Source organism: Lupinus angustifolius, chromosome LG04 (genome assembly GCF_001865875.1).
Source record: "Lupinus angustifolius cultivar Tanjil chromosome LG04, LupAngTanjil_v1.0, whole genome shotgun sequence".
Classification (NCBI taxonomy): Eukaryota; Viridiplantae; Streptophyta; class Magnoliopsida; order Fabales; family Fabaceae; genus Lupinus; species Lupinus angustifolius.
The window spans coordinates 10,392,114-10,408,296 of record NC_032012.1 but is presented as its reverse complement, the minus strand read 5'-3'; the positions used below and the strand labels follow the sequence as shown (position 1 = coordinate 10,408,296).

The following is a 16,183-nucleotide window of genomic DNA, read 5'->3' as shown; positions in this document are numbered from 1 at the left end:
ACAATTCTGATAGAATTACTAGTACTGAATCCTAGTCAAATAACAAGCCAACAGAAAAAAGCATATTTATTTTTCAGATACATGAAGGAAAGAAAAATAAACAGAAATAGTGATACAAGAACCAAAGAGAAAATGCAACATGATAAGCACTTTAAGAAGTATATGCCTCCTGAGTTCTACTTTTGATGCAGCAAAAGATTCATATGGCTTTTAACTTAAGGCTCAAAGACCATGCTCTCTGCTTCTCGCTTCACAGATTCGAAGAGCACGGATGATAGATAGCGCTCGCCGAAGCTTGGGAAAACCACCTATTCCAATATTCAATGAGATTAATAGTACTTAATGAAATCTCAAATAGCTAATTCTAGAAGCTTCTACCGATAGATCAGCAATTAAAGACACGACCTTTAAAAAAAAAAAATTCGTTGAAGTGGATTGATATTGCATCTAAAAAATTTCTGATGATGGCATTCACAGAAGAATATCTGATACAAGCTGAACAATAGACAAACTTACAACAATGAGTTTTCCAGCATTTTCCGGCCTCTTTGCGATCTTAATTGCAGCGGCAGCGGCTGCACCAGATGATATTCCCACCTGCAATAATTTCGAGTTTCGTATTTTACAAAATTATGATTGGTTGATAAGGAGCATAAATAGCTGATTGTGAACGCCACTAGCCTTAGCCACAAAGCTACATCGAGGAGGCCATTATATATTCGAGATGAACTTACCAGCAAACCTTCTTTCAAAGCAAGAATTTTTGCAGTTTCAATAGCTTCTTCACTCGAAATCTACAACAACAGATAAAAATAGGAGTTACCATCTATATATAGAAATGTTCCCTACAATATAGTTCACACTTGAAAGTAACATCTGAATAATGTATATGAAGTTTTTCTATGATTACATGCTCACTATAATCTATTTTTACATGTTTTGCATGCATGCAAAGTACATAATTGGATTTCTTTTGTAGTAAGAATGGAGATAAATTGGATTATCATAGATAAAAAAGTTCGATATCTATTCTACAAATAAACTTGTCAAAAGGTTTATGACTTACTTGAATAACTTCGTCAAGTAAATCAACGTCCAAAACACCCGGGATGAATCCAGCACCGATTCCTTGGATCTTATGAGGGCCTTATATACAGTTAACAACCATGCATTTGTTAGGGGGATAATAAACAGACGGCGGGCATCGGATAAATTTCAACCACATACAACTTTTAAGGTACCATTTGAACTTAAAGAAAGTATATTCAGTGATAAGTACCGAGTATTCATGTGTTCACAAGTGTTCATTAAGCACATGTTATTAACTTATTATCAATACAGTATTGGTGGATGACACAGCAAACATTAGCAACCAATTGAATTGTGTTCTACTGATACGAAATAGGCCATAAGATATGTACGAAACCAAAGTCGTAAAATAAGAATATGAATTGAAGAAAGAAATAGCATTGACAAATGTAATCAATGAAGGCTATATTCAATAACAAATCAATAACATTTCAGTATATTAGCAAGAAACCGAGTAAACATGTCGAAGAAGAAGTTTATGTATCGATCAAAGTATAAACTGAGATTTATAATTGGACTCTGCAAGCAAGTGTCAAAACATGGATGTGATAATCATAGACATTAGACAGATCTATGATTGGTGAAACATAGAAAAAATCAAAACTCACCAGGTTTCCCCCCAGACAATACTGGACTTTCAACTGGTTCGACGCCGAGTAGCTAAGGAAAATTGGATAGAGAGAAAATCGTAAAAAATAACGGGAAAATAAGAAAGACAAAAATGGCCAAACAATTGTGTGTAGAAATTCTAAGGGGGTAATAACACACGGTTCGAAAACTAAAAGCCTAACCTTGATATCAGGGTTTTGCTCTTTCAGATATTTCCCAGCACCTGTTATTGTACCTCCGGTTCCTATCCCAGAAACGAGGGCATCGACCTTGCCATTGGAGCTATTCCAGATCTCTGGTCCAGTGGTTTCATAATGGACCTAAGAACATGAGGACGATAGAGTGTGTGAGAATTGTCGCCAACCAACAGATTCTCCGAATCAGAAAACAGCACATTGATACGATACCTTTGGATTCGCAGGATTTTCAAACTGCTGAAGAACGTAAGAATTGGGAGTTTTGTCGCGTATTTCTTCTGCCTTTGCAACAGCTCCTTTCATACCCTTTGCTGGATCTGTGAGAACTAAATCAGCTCCAAATGCTCGGAGAATGGTTCTTCGCTCTAGACTCATTGAAGCAGGCATGGTTATAATAAGTTTATAACCCTTAGCAGCCGCCATGAATGCCAAACCTATGCCAGTGTTTCCACTGGTAGGCTCAATGAGGATACTCTACAACATGAACAACAATAAACCTTATGAGTTCTCAAGTACGATGTAGTAAGACCACTTGAATGATGGCAGTGCAATGATAATGAATCGGTTTTCGGAACCACTCCTATGTTGAGATTTTAAAATTTGAAACCAATAGGGTATCTTTATCAGCATCCATAACATATACTCATACGACACAGCCTCGAAACTCAAAAATTGGATAGAGTAAATAGAAGGAAGCTTTGATGCAGTATGGAAGATAAGTGCATGCAACATGAACTCAAATATACAAGAACAAGGAAAGAAGGATCTAAAACAAGAACTAACTTCACCGGGTTTTATGAGTCCCTTCTCCTCAGCATCTGCGATCATGCTATATCCTATCCTGTAGGAAAGGAAAAATATATATATTAACGCAAAAGCAATCATTGAAGTTTCTCAGAACTGCATATAGCGTTAGGAGTTGCACTCGTAATAGGCATCGTGAGCTTGAACATTAATCCGATTGAATCCTAAGGGAGACACTGACCAAATAAAGCCAACAAATTTTATTGCCTGAGAAGGATTAGAGGCATGGGCATCAATAACACGATTTCTATGCCGAAACACAGGCTCCATAGTTCCAAAACTTCTATGAGTTCAAGCATTTCTAAAAGGGCATGAACATACTCGATGGCGCAGCAAGTCGATAGTAAATATTGGTTAGATGGCATTTTGCTAGTTCAGTTTCCGGTATAAGAATGAAGAGATCTATACAACATACCTGTCTTTGACACTAGAGCAGGGTTCCATCATTTCTAGCTTTGCAGCAATTCGGGCAACACAGCCATCTACGACATGGTTGAGATATACCAATGGAGTTTTTCCAATTAACTGTAGATTTCAAACATGAATTCACATGTTCTGTAAGCTATAATGATTCATCATGGATACAAAAACAAAAGGCTTAGCATTGAACAAAACTTACTTCAGTAACATCGTTCGCAATAGTTAACTTAACTTGTGCCATTTTTTGAAGAACACTGCAAGGTCATTAAAGTTAAAATTCATGTAAATACAAACAGAAACATGTAAAATCCTCATAAATTATTTTATCCAAGCTTAGATTGGTTGAGTTTAATTACCCTTTGATGAAAAAATACAATTTTTTTATTCAAAATTCGTTTTTTTCTCTTGTAAACAGTAAAGAGATTAAAATTATCATATTAAGAAATAGATCATGACCCATGTTGGAAAAACCAAATGGGTAAGGAATCTGAGAAACCAAAATTGTTGAGACATTATAAAAAAGTGAACTTGAAACATGAAAGGACAAAAAGGATAAAAACACTTGTTAATAGATGAACTAAACTAATAGACACAAAGGGTAACATACATGAAATTTCTCTAACAAGTTTTTATGAAAAAAACAGAGAAAAAAACATATAAATGAGAAAGATAGAAAGAGAATAGAGTTATAGAAACATAAGCAAAGAGAAGAACCTTATCAAAGTGAAGCAGTGTGTGTGTATTTTGATGAGAGAAAGTTGAACAGAAAGAAGTGTTATATAAGAAAGGGAAGATGAAAACTATGAGCTGTTGTTTTGTTTGTACTAGGATAGGACAAGACATGTTAATATATTCCATCTATAGAAATCTTCAAACTTCAAACTATTCTACAAGGACAACGATATGTCCCAAACCCTACCTCAAATCATATCCTCATATGAATTCTATTATATCACGTCACTTAAAAAAATTAAATATTTATAACTTTATCAATTTTGCTTTATTGTGATTGATCAAAGACATAATTGGAGACATGGTTACACATCTCCATCCATTCTATTTAAAGAAAAGTCATTAGAATCATGTCATTCTTTCTTGTTTGGAATGATAATGATATTGAATATTAATATTGAGATTTGGTGTCATCATGATAGTTGAAGAAAATTAAATATTTATTATTATTTTTTTTGTTTCATTATCATTGATGTTAAAGATATTTTTTTTACTATCAAATATTAAATGTATCTTTTACTCTATTAGGTGAGAAATTAATTTTTTTTGGGTCGTGAGTGCCACTCTTAATCTGTCAATAAGTGTTGTTCACAGGAATCGAACCATTGACATTTTAGTAGAGCCTTACACCACTAAATTAACAACTTGTTGATTATGGAACATAATTTAGGACATCAAATATTTACTTGAATATTTATTTTCATTTTAGAAGACCAAAAAATGTTTAATATAGATTAGTAATATATCTCCTATAATAAGAAAAATTATAAATGAAACTTTTAAATTAAAAATTAATAAACAAAATATTTAATTTGTTTACTTGTTTTTTTGTAAGGAATTCATCACTTAAATCTTTATTTTTAGCCATTCTTTGATATTTTGATTACTATGAGGAGATATTCATCCTCTATGTTATAAGAGCACATACTATGCCTCACATTGTGTATCATGAGTTATAATTGGTTGAAAAAATATTTAAGTTAAAAATTTAATTATTAAATATTTTTTCGACTAATCATAACCTATGACACATAGAATAATATAATATTGTAGGATAAAAATGTTATCCCCTGCATTACACTACATCTTATCTTACCCTTGAAGGAATATTTGATTATGTTGATTTGTTTAAACAAGCCGAAGAGTTACATTTAATTATTTAAATTTCTCAAACGCAAAGCTAGGCAAGTATGATATTAATAATTCAAGGCTAACTTGCAAACTAATGTATCAGCTACAAACTGGCGTTGATTCAAGTGATATATACTTGATTTCCCTTAAGCAAGGTCTTGGGTTCAAGTCTTATGGATTAAAAAATATTCGCCGAGAGAATTAGTTTCGTGTACCTGTGGATGTTCCCAACTCAAACAAGATTGCCTCCAGTGCGACGATAGATGTGGGAAACTAAAATAAACTAATGTATTAGCTGGATATTAAAAAGGAAAATGATATATGTACCAAAAACTAGTGCACCAATATGGTATCTCATATTTTTACATGTATTTCACAAGGGGGAAAGGAATATAAAGAAAATAAAAAATATTGTGAAAAATAATGAATAGTTGAATGAGATATTAGATATTACTTCAAAAATAGATATTCAAAAAACACTCTATTATAGACGATAGAAAAAATATTATATGTGGACTATTATTGTATTGTTTACTGGTTTATTATTATTGACTCCTCAAAAAAATAATGCAAATAAATGATAAATAATGTATTGACTTTATATAAATCTTTAGACTAACAATATATAGATATTGCATTCTAAATGAAAATGAGTTATAATTTGCAACACGAAAAATATATAATTTGCAACATAAATCTCTTCACAAAATGAGTTATCTAAACTCATCTCATTATATATCTCATACTTTAGTTTCTTCTTTATCTAAAATTTTCACATTTTTAAAGTTCTCATAAAAAAATGAATTCTAGAAAATTGAAACAAGTATGGAAGAGAAATTTAAGTCAATTTAAAATATCAACTAAGTATCATAGTTAATAAAAAAAATAGTTTTAATTAAAATTTCGAGATTAGATGATTGGTATAGATTATTTTGAAAACAAATTATTGTAAACTATGAAATTATAATTTGAGAGACAATAAATTGTAAAACATAAATCAACCTATTGAACTTGAAAATGTTGTTGGTTTCATATTTTTATTGACTTATAAATTTTTACAAGCTAAACTTCTTATCCAAACAAGTTTAATTTATAAAGAAAAAACTTATAATCATAAATAAGCAAAAAAATAAAAACCCTTAATCAAACGTGTAACTAAACTAAACATTGATTTAGTGGTGTAAAGTCAGACTAGATCCTCAGGATGACGAAAAGATCAACGATTCCTGAAAGCGACACTTATTTGGAGAGGCGGCCATGAAACCCAAAATAAATTAGTTCCTTATCATAAAGTGAAAAAATACCTTGATAATACCAAAAACATATAATCTCTGACTCACATTCAAACAATTTGATGACTATCACTGTTGAGTGATGATCACGTATAGACATAATGATATGCAAAGATTGCTCTTTAATTCTCTATTTTCTTCTAATGCTACACTCTGTATCAATTTGTTTATTCTCAACATTCTTGTTGTCAATTATTCACAAGAATAAAATAAGGGTAGATATAATAGTTTAGGACTATAATATCATAATATAATATATGATGGCTTAATCTTGGTGGTTTCAACGTTCAGATGATAACATCGTTTATGTTTATATATATATATTGAAAAAAATATCTTCTTGGATCAGGATCAGGAGATAAATTATCTCCTTCTGCCAGTAAATCAATCATGATATGTATTATGTTTCATTATTTTCCATAAAAATATTTCTAAAACAAAATAAAATAGTACATATGTCATATTTTTACTAACTGAATAAAAAATTATCTCAGGAGATAATTACTCTTATTTATATATATATATATATATATATATATATATGTTTTAAATAAAAGATAATTTTCAACAAAAGTAAGCAAAGAGATTCAAACATAAACGTTGAACATTCTTTGCTTAATTTTCTAAGGGATAAGGTTGATTTTAATAGAAAACAAGATTTTTAAATTGGCAAAGTTAGGATACAACCTGTCAATAATCATGATTTCCATTTTCCACACAACAAAAAGTCAATAATCACCAAAAGATAAAGATAAGATATATACCATATTATTTAAGGGCCAATACTTAAAATACAATTTAAAGAAAATAAAAAGATGGAATAAAATGATAATAAAGTATATCATTAATAATAATTTCTTTTGGTACTGCTAATAGTATTCTCACATTTTGGATAATGAACTAATCTCTTTCAGGGTGCGTGATTGTCCATTCCAACAAGTGTCGCTTTCATTAGTCGAACCCTTGACCTTTAGGTCATCTTGAGGATCTAGCGAAGCCTTACACCACTAGACCAACACATTGCTAGTATGTCATTAAATAAATTAAGTGATGCAAAAACTTGAAAATTAATATTTGCTATTAGGTTTAATTACACACTTTTTTTATTAATAGTATTGTTTAATTTGAACAGCCTAATTTTTATTTTTCAACAAATTAAACTATTTATCTTTATTAATTTTTCATCTTTTATATATACAAACATATCCAAAAACAACTTTAAATTGACATAATTTAGTTTTCAAAATAAAATATTATTTTTTACTAATGTTCAATCAATAGTTTATATATTTTTATCATAACAATTTGAGAGAAACACTGTCATAAATTTAAATAAAAGTTAGTCAATAATATGTTGATCTAGAATAAATAAATTTAAAATATTCACTCTTTTAAAGACTCATAAAATTTTGCAATATTAACATTTTACACATTGACACTTAAAACATTTAAGACTTTCCATTCTAATGCTAAGACTCTTATTCTTTTTCTTTCCCAAAGTGTGATGAGCAAGAATCTTCTTCGTTGATGTAAAGACAAGAACTATAAAAAAAACAAAAAAAATAATATAATAAGATATTTTTATTCTTCTATTTATAATATAATAACATTTTGGAAAATATGGTATTGCAACTTTCCCTCATATTTGATATATAAAGATCTAATTTTACACAACCACTACATCAATTTTTTATTAATAAGACACTTATAAATAAATTAATATAAGTAGAATTTATAACTTTGTATGATATGAGACATTTTTTCAATCTATAACTTAAACCTATGTCCATGCGACCCACGAGGCTTTGAAACGCACATGTGCACTATATATATATATATTTAATGAATAGGAATATTAAGGTTATATACATTTTATATGTATTATTTTATTATATTGTTATATCACATTGGATGATATTGTTTACATTAAATAATATTAGCATTAAATATATAATATATATCTTTTATTTGAAAAAAACGTTGGTGTTAAAGTTAGTATATGTGAACAATTGGGTGATATGCATTACATATTTTTTTATTATAATTGTTTTATTACATATGTTAATATTATTTAATTGAAATAATATCAACCTGAAGTATATTATCCATTTTAATTTGAAATTTATTTGTGTATAAAGTAGGGCTACATGAATACTAATATTGATTTATTTCATTATTATTAGTATACATTATTTATTTGTATTTATTGTATATAATTGTACATAAAAATAAAGAAAATGGAAGTGTTTAGAAGAGAAAAGGAGAGTGACGGAATTTGATAGTTTTGGGAGGGAGGTTTTTGGGATTTGTAGTTCATATTGTATATAAGACTCCAATCTTAACTAAATTTTTGTCTAAAACCTTAAAATATGAGGTTTGGAATAAAAATAATTGCATTTGGTATATCTTGCAATTGGTATGATTAGTTTTCCTTTTGTTTTTAAAATATATATTTCTATATGTACTAGAAATTACGTTGAAGAAGTTAGCGATTTCGGATAATTAAAAAAGGACAGTCTAATACACGAGACTATCATTTAATATTTATTTACGAGTTAATTTTTTAAGGAAAATAGAGAGATTGAGAATATCCCATAAGTGTATTTAATGGCTCTGAGCCTGACCTTTCTTTAATTACCCTAAAAAACCAACTCAAAAAGGGTAGATGCACGTAGCCTTGACTTCGCGAGCAAATGTGTTATTGTATATGTATATTGACATCTAGCAACTTGGTTTCCACCTCTCTTTTTTGTTGTAGTAACTTGGCCCCTAATAAAGAGAGTAGAATGAATGGAGGTTTTAAATTGTGGTTATAGTTTACCTTTACTGCAATTATATAAAATTGTAGGAAAATACATTAGTTGTGATTACAATTGTGACATTGGTGCAGTTGTGGAGACTCCAAAGATCACAATATGATTCATCTCACACTCCAAATTTGGTCTTTACTTTGGTAGAGTTATTGACTCACTTTTCTGCATGTGATTCATCTCACAGGCAACAAGTACCTGGTGCAGTAGCTGGCCCTCTGCACATCGTCTTGTCAAGAACTCCCTTAATATTAGACCGAACAATACATTCAATGGAGGGTCATTCCAAGGCATGATATCTAGGTCTAGATATCCGATTTCATCGGATGGAGGACAAAATGACAAACATAACTTTAGGATATAAAATAAGTCATAGTATCATGATGTGAGAAGTGGGTTTTCGGTCATCCGCGTTACCATCACCAAGGGCACCTGCAATGGTGTTATTGGGGCCACAAAATTCAAGACCAACAACCAATCTACAACACCAATTTGTGCAATACCACCTCCAAAGTGGATCACACCGGACAAGGGCGGAGTTAATGCTGCTAGGCATCAAGATGCTGCCTTGGGGGGAGCTTATTATGATAAGCAGATGAAGAAGGTTTACCAAATTATAACTCATCAACCCCAAGATATGCCAGAGTATGGAAATCAAGTGGGATTTGGATCCTCTCATTTGCCTTTCTCCTCAAGTGGTTATTCATAGGAAAGTTTACATAAGGACTTTTTAGTAGGTCCAATCAATATGTATGAATTTCCTTTTAGATATAACTATATATATATATCTTTTTCCTACAATTGACCACTTGGGATAGAAAACTATAGAGAACCCAACCCAAATCTATTTGAGGGGCACTTATTTGATGCTCTGTTTGAAGGCAAGAATCTGCAAGGAAGGTGCTGCTGTCTTCTGCCTTCATTAGGCATGAGCACTTTCTTGATTCCAGTTCCAGGCCATACCAATTGTAAAGGTGTGGTATCTATAAGATGTTTTCATTTTCTTGTGTTTCAGTTGCAAGTAAATACCCATGATGCTGATCAAGGCCAATGGGAATTTTGACACGAGACCGAATCTTGCAAACACAGTTTGCTGTTAGAATCAGAACAAGTGCAGATTTTGCTGGTAACAGCATGAGCATGGTTGATGTGTGTTGTACATGTAAAATAAGGAGCACTTTTTAGCATGTGATGTGAATAGTTAAACGTTTCAGTTTATGTTTTTCACATACTTGTTTATAAGTTAGTGCTGAATGGCCCCGTTTTAATTCTAGCATTCTAATTGTGCAATCCTTCAAGATTCTTAAGGTTATAATTTTAATATTCTAATCAAACACTGAGCTTTAAACTACGACTTTGTTGGTTCTACCAAGCGTATTCCATCATTTTCTTTGGTAAGGAACTAATCCCTTTCGGGGTTCGTGTTGTCCCCCTCCCAACACCCAAGAATGGAACATTCGACTTTAGGGATCCAGTAGTGTCTTACACCACTAGACCAACAAGGCATGAGAATGATGAAAATAAATGAATAATAATGACTTTCTCTTATACAACTAATTGCAAGTTTGAGATTTGTACTTGAAATTTGTGAAACTTAGCTTATCAACTTAGAGTTGATGACAAAAGTTGTTGCACAACTTGCTAGCTCAATTTTGTTAAAACTAGGAAGTTGTTGCAAAAATGAAAAACAATCATTGAAAACTCATAAGTCATAACACTAACTTATAACTTTCCAAAAACTAGCTATTTAAAGCAAAAGTTACAATAGTCCTTAATTTTTTGTTCATCATTAAACTCTAAAAGTATTTCTGGCCATTTTAATAATCTAACTTACCGAATAAGCTATAAACTAATGTCACTAACACATTCCCTTAATTGTACTTATATTGCACTCAGTGTTTTAAATTACGGTTGCGGTCGCGATAGCGGTTGCGGTTATTGCGACCGTTGCGATGCGGATTGCAGCCATTGCGGTGTGAATTATTTTGTGAAAAAAAACATATTTTTGACATCGATGTGGTCTGATGCGGTTCCGTTGCGACCCGATGTGGTTGCATCGTGGCCTGTTGCGGTCGCATCACTGTGAATCGCGATCACACCGCAATTGCTGTGTGGTGCGGTTGCGGTGACAATATTGCGGCCGCATCTTGTGATGCAGTCCGCAATTTCATACACTTATTGGACTCGTATTATCACTTTTTGGATAAGGAACTAATCCCTCGCGGTTCGTGACTGTCATCGCCAGCCATCAATTATCGTTTACAAGAATCAAGCACTAATTAAATACACATAATCATCATCATAATATTACCAACAATAAAAGTATCATATAGTAGTAGTATTATGGTTTGAAACAAAATATACAAATTTGAATACACAGAATCAAATATGATAATTCATAAGGAAGAGTTTAATAATAAAAGTCCGTTATTGTAAGAAATAACCGCTGAGAAAGAGAGCAAAGAAAGACAACAAAGCACCATATATAAGCAAAGTTTTCTGACCAGAAGTAAGTGAATTACCACCAAGTCCAAATTGCTGATTCTGCGCAAATCCCGCAATCTCAACACTCTTACTCTGAAAGAAGCCTTTAGCAGCACCACACGTAGGACACCTCCAATCTTCTGGAAGTTTCTGGAACTGAAACCCTGGCGCAATCGGATACGAAGGATCTCCAACCGATTCATCGTATTTATACCCGCACGAACGGCATTCGTAGATTCCCGTGTTCAGCACTGCGAATTTCTCCTCCAACCGTCGCGAATCGAAGGGTTCCGTTTCCGGTGAAAGTGAATCGGAAATTGAATCAGGTTCAGGTTGTGATGGTGATGGTGACGTGTCTTCTTTGGAGATGTCGATGGAGTTGATGGTGGTGGTGGTGGTGGTGGTGGTGAGTTTTGGAGGGAGAGAGAGGGGTTTAGGGAGGAGAGTGATGAAGTGGTGAGGGTGTTTGGGTTTGAGAGGAGAGAGAGGGAAAGAGAGATGGAAAGAAGAAGTGTAAGGGATTGTCATTGTTTGGGTTTGAATGAGGAGAGAGATTCATGGAAAGCCATAGCATATGCTCTTTCGGAACAAACAAACACAATTGGATAGATAAGGTCACTTTTTATTTTATTATTATTATTTTTATTTGGAACAAGTTATCCCTATTGGGTTGGGCTTTTGGCTAACGTTGCATTCAAGATGGGTTTCTCTCGCTTTTGGGATAGCGGGCCCCGACGGGAGGCCTGCACGACGAGCTATTAGCTCAGTGGTAGAGCATATCATTTACCACGAGTTTATAAGAGCAAAACATAATGTTGTTCTTAACGGAATAAGAATATTTTTGCTTTGTTTTTGTTGTAGCATTCTTATTTTTTGATTTTTGTTCTTAAATAAGAACAATTCTTAGTTGTTCTTAGTCAAAGGAAGGTGAGGAAAGAGATAGATATTGTGAGAAAAAAGTAGATATTGTGGGAGCAAATAAGAATAAGAATGATATTTGTGGGGAGTTGTAATAAATTATAAAATAATGTGTGAGACTCGAATAAGAATGAAATTGTTTTCTTCTTTGGAGATGCTCAAGTTTTTTTATTGATATAACTAAGGGTGTCACGTCTTAATGAACTAATAATTTTGAGTGTATTGTTTACGTTTAAATGAGATCTTAATATAATATCTAAAATGTAATAAGATCTTACATCACTAAACCGACGTTTCATATTGATGGAGAAGTTTATAAGTTAGCCCCCTTGCCTGATAAATAAACTCCCTTTGTGGCCTAAATTTGTTTTTTGTTTTTTTTTCTTCCACTTTAATCTTTTTTGGCATGATTGGCAAATATGATTTGTTTCCCTAAGCTGCTATGATTATTATATTCAGAGGAGTGAAATTGTTGCATTACACCTTTTCAGAAACGAAAAAATTGTATATTAAATACACCAATCATTGCAAACATCAAAACTGAACAGAGGCACTAACAGAAACAAGGTAAGCATCATAGTTGACACAAAATTATGAAAGAGCTTCAAGCCTCAAATACATGCAGGATATATGAATATTTAACAGAATAATCTCAATTTTACCCAACTCTTGAGTTCAAATGGGACTTCCACTTTACAAGGAGCATTGCAGAATCTGTTCTAGATTAGAAAATGCCATCTTAAAATCCATTGGGATTTGAATTAATACTATATAAATTTTAACAACAAAGTAACTTTAGTAAGAAATTAACAACCTACTTTTCCATCTTTCATAGGATTTCATTATTTCTGTAGATTGTGTACATGTATGAGAACATCATAATTTAAAGGAACAACAAAAATCTACCAAAGCCTAAATTGTAAACCATTTTATTGCATCCTAATAAATCATCAAAAGCTAAAGTTTGAAGTTACCAGTTACTAGCTAGCTGCTAAACTATCAACAACCATTGATGGATAAATTTTCCAAGCAAATCTGTATGAAGAGCAAACATGAAATTCCAATAAGTTAACTACAAAAGCAACATCAACAAAGTAAAGCCCATGATCACGAATCATGTTCACTCAATCATCCTCCTCCGGCTGATCTCAACTCATCCAAAGCAGCCTTGATCTGATTCTGCACCAGCTCCAACCGTCTCGCGTAAACTTCCAACTCCAAGATCTGTTGCTTCCTCCACTTCTCATCTGCCGCATCTCCACCACTCCCCAATCCCAAATAACTCAATGGCATCATTGGAATCGAATTCATCGAACCGAACCCTTCAATTCCAAACGCCCCTCGTCCCATGACACTACTACCCATCAACTCTTTCAACACAGGTGACAAACAACTTCTCACCGTCTCTTCAATCAAACCAGGTATATTACTGCTACTACTATGCTGTTGCCCACTATTACAATTATTCTCATGATTCCTATTATTGTTTACATCAGCAGCAACCGTTGCAGTAGCAGCTGAATTACTTATATAATTATGATCCTTGTTTAAATTCAAATTCAACCCCGATCCTGATCCTAATCCTAATCCATCATTCAATAACTCGCGTGGTTTCTCATCGATCCTCATCATAGCTGATTGCGGCCGTGACCTCTTCCTTGAAGGAGTACTCTTCTTCTCCCCTGAATTCCCAAGCATCACCACCGAGTGAACTAAATTGAGATTAATGTTAGGGTTAGGGTAATGGTTATTAGGGTTTTGAATGGGGTTAAGATTGATTTCATCTTCATCCAAAGCATTATCATCAACGACAACACCACCGCTGATCTGACCAATATTTCTCCAGATCTTACGCGAGATTTCGAACGTGGCTTGATCATGAGCGCTTTTGAACGAAAAATCCTTACCGGAGCTGATTTTGTTGAGAACATTACGATACTTCTTCTTCAACCTTCGAATCTTCTCAACGAGCTGGTTCTTGTTGAAATCAATCTGAAACTTCGATTTCATCTGATCGTAGAACAAAGCGGTATCATTGTGATGAGAGGATCCACGCTGCGACGTGTAATCGAGGAAGCCTTGCAACAATTCAATCTCATCCTCATCGGTCCAAAGACGCTGAAAGAGTCTTCTGGAATCGTCAATTGGCTTTTTCTCTTGGATTTGGTAGCGTTTTGAGTCAGAGACGGAGGTAGTTGCCGGTGAGATCGGAGGTGGGACGGCGACGGTGACGGCGAGGGCGGAGGAGGTGGAAGGTTGATTATCATCGTGATTAGGTAAAACGTCGTCGTCGAATTCTTCTTCATATTCTTCTTCGATTAAGCCGTCGTGAGATTCGTCGTCGTCGTCTTCCATGTCTTGTTCGGCGGAAACTGTGTCGTTTTGCTCAGATGATGCCATGAATTAAGAGAGAGAGAAGAGTGGGGTCACGGGTTTTGGTTATTGTTTAGTTAGAAACGCAAGGAAAGCTGGTTTGGGTTTAGGTACGTGAGGAACATGACCGAAACCTTACTCGTTCATCCAGTTTGGTCGATAGTCGGGTTTTATTAGATTTAGGTTTAAGATTGAGTTCAAACATTTGATGCAAATAATATTTAGGGTCATTCAAATGATAAACATAACCTGACTTGATTTGTTCTATGATCACACATGCTTTATGTTTGTATAAATAAATGATGTCGAAAATATCATTAATTATTCTCTGATATTTTTTTCTATCGTATATACATATTTGTAATAATAAATAATATTGAGAAGAATTTATCTATAAAAAATATACACTATACTTAATCAGATTTAGAGTCGAGTTGTTCAAGTTTAAAGACCAACTCAATTAACATTTAAGGTTGAGTTCAAACAAATATTTTGACCAACATTTAGGTCAAGGGAAAAAGCCTTACTTAACCCGATTAACTCATGTTCAACCCTATGGTTAGGTAATACACTAACCAATCAAATTCCTTACTCAATTTCTTGTGTTTGTGATTATCTTTTTTGTGAAACGTGTGGAATTTGATTTAGTAACTTTCAAAAATAGTGACTCATGATTTTAGTGGGTCGTTTCATTTTCTACCTACTATATAGTATATAGTATATAAACCACCCACTTTAGGAAAGTGAGAGATTTATGGTATTAATTTATCTCTACCTATATCTAGCTACTTGGTACTTGAAACCTTGGAACTCATGTGATTTCTTCATTTATCGTTTCGTTCCAATTGCCTATTCCTAACTAATTCCATTCAAATTGAGAACTATCATTCTTGCTTTTCTATGCACTTTCTTTCTCTATCTTTTCTCCCTTTTAAACCTAGCCATATGCAACATGAATCTCTTTTATTATTTATTGGATAATGTGGGGAGAGATCTGTTTACACTCAATTTAAATTATACTAGTTACACTCAGTCTCATCTATTGATTTTTTAATCCAACAGACCAAATGAATGAAATTTAAAGATTAGATTAAATTATACTGACATCCCCTGAGTTTTAGTAAAATTACATAAATAACCCCTCACTTTTCTACACCTACACAAACCCCTTCATTTTTTATACTTTCATTACACTGATCACCCCTGCATGAGAAATAACTGTAATTTTGTGAACAAAAAATATGATAAATGCAATTAAGTTAAACAAAACATGATATATTGTGGAGACAAATCCAAATAATATATGAGTTGATACCTCTTTATT

At 32.8% G+C, this 16,183-nt stretch overlaps 3 protein-coding genes across 5 annotated transcripts; all 3 read right to left on the bottom strand.

Annotated features, from left to right (window-relative positions):
• Positions 1-3,899, bottom strand: LOC109345777 (cysteine synthase). 2 transcript variants are annotated; one of them, XM_019584970.1, is made up of 11 exons: positions 3,834-3,899; positions 3,319-3,373; positions 3,115-3,224; positions 2,679-2,736; positions 2,106-2,369; positions 1,881-2,018; positions 1,698-1,749; positions 1,067-1,146; positions 735-794; positions 517-597; positions 1-308 (listed from the first exon to the last, which is right to left on the bottom strand). In XM_019584970.1, exons 2-11 carry the CDS (start codon positions 3,358-3,360, stop codon positions 216-218), a joined length of 978 nt encoding a protein of 325 aa, XP_019440515.1. In that variant the 5' UTR covers positions 3,361-3,373; positions 3,834-3,899; the 3' UTR covers positions 1-215. The 2 variants fall into 2 exon arrangements, with proteins under 2 accessions (XP_019440515.1, XP_019440514.1); XM_019584969.1 differs by having other exon boundaries at positions 3,319-3,378; positions 3,834-3,870.
• Positions 11,377-12,163, bottom strand: LOC109345778 (rubredoxin). Of its 2 annotated transcripts, XM_019584972.1 has the most exons (2): positions 11,975-12,162; positions 11,377-11,941 (listed from the first exon to the last, which is right to left on the bottom strand). In XM_019584972.1, exons 1-2 carry the CDS (start codon positions 12,094-12,096, stop codon positions 11,512-11,514), a joined length of 552 nt encoding a protein of 183 aa, XP_019440517.1. In that variant the 5' UTR covers positions 12,097-12,162; the 3' UTR covers positions 11,377-11,511. The 2 variants fall into 2 exon arrangements, with proteins under 2 accessions (XP_019440517.1, XP_019440516.1); XM_019584971.1 differs by having other exon boundaries at positions 11,377-12,163.
• LOC109345775 (probable transcription factor At3g04930) lies at positions 13,090-14,974 on the bottom strand. The gene has a single exon (XM_019584964.1). It carries the CDS (start codon positions 14,884-14,886, stop codon positions 13,615-13,617), a length of 1,272 nt encoding a protein of 423 aa, XP_019440509.1. The 5' UTR covers positions 14,887-14,974; the 3' UTR covers positions 13,090-13,614.

Bases quoted from the DNA above. Each gene is read 5' to 3' on its own strand.
- LOC109345777 (XM_019584970.1), bottom strand. From the start codon at position 3,360: ATGGCACAAGTTAAGTTAACTATTGCGAACGATGTTACTGAA. The intron at 1,750-1,880 runs GTTAGGCTTTTA...AATTTTCCTTAG, and splicing joins AGCAAAACCCTGATATCAAG to CTACTCGGCGTCGAACCAGT. The intron at 1,147-1,697 runs GTGAGTTTTGAT...ACTGTATATAAG, and splicing joins ATTGTCTGGGGGGAAACCTG to GCCCTCATAAGATCCAAGGA.
- LOC109345778 (XM_019584971.1), bottom strand. From the start codon at position 12,096: ATGACAATCCCTTACACTTCTTCTTTCCATCTCTCTTTCCCTCTCTCT.
- LOC109345775 (XM_019584964.1), bottom strand. From the start codon at position 14,886: ATGGCATCATCTGAGCAAAACGACACAGTTTCCGCCGAACAAGACATG.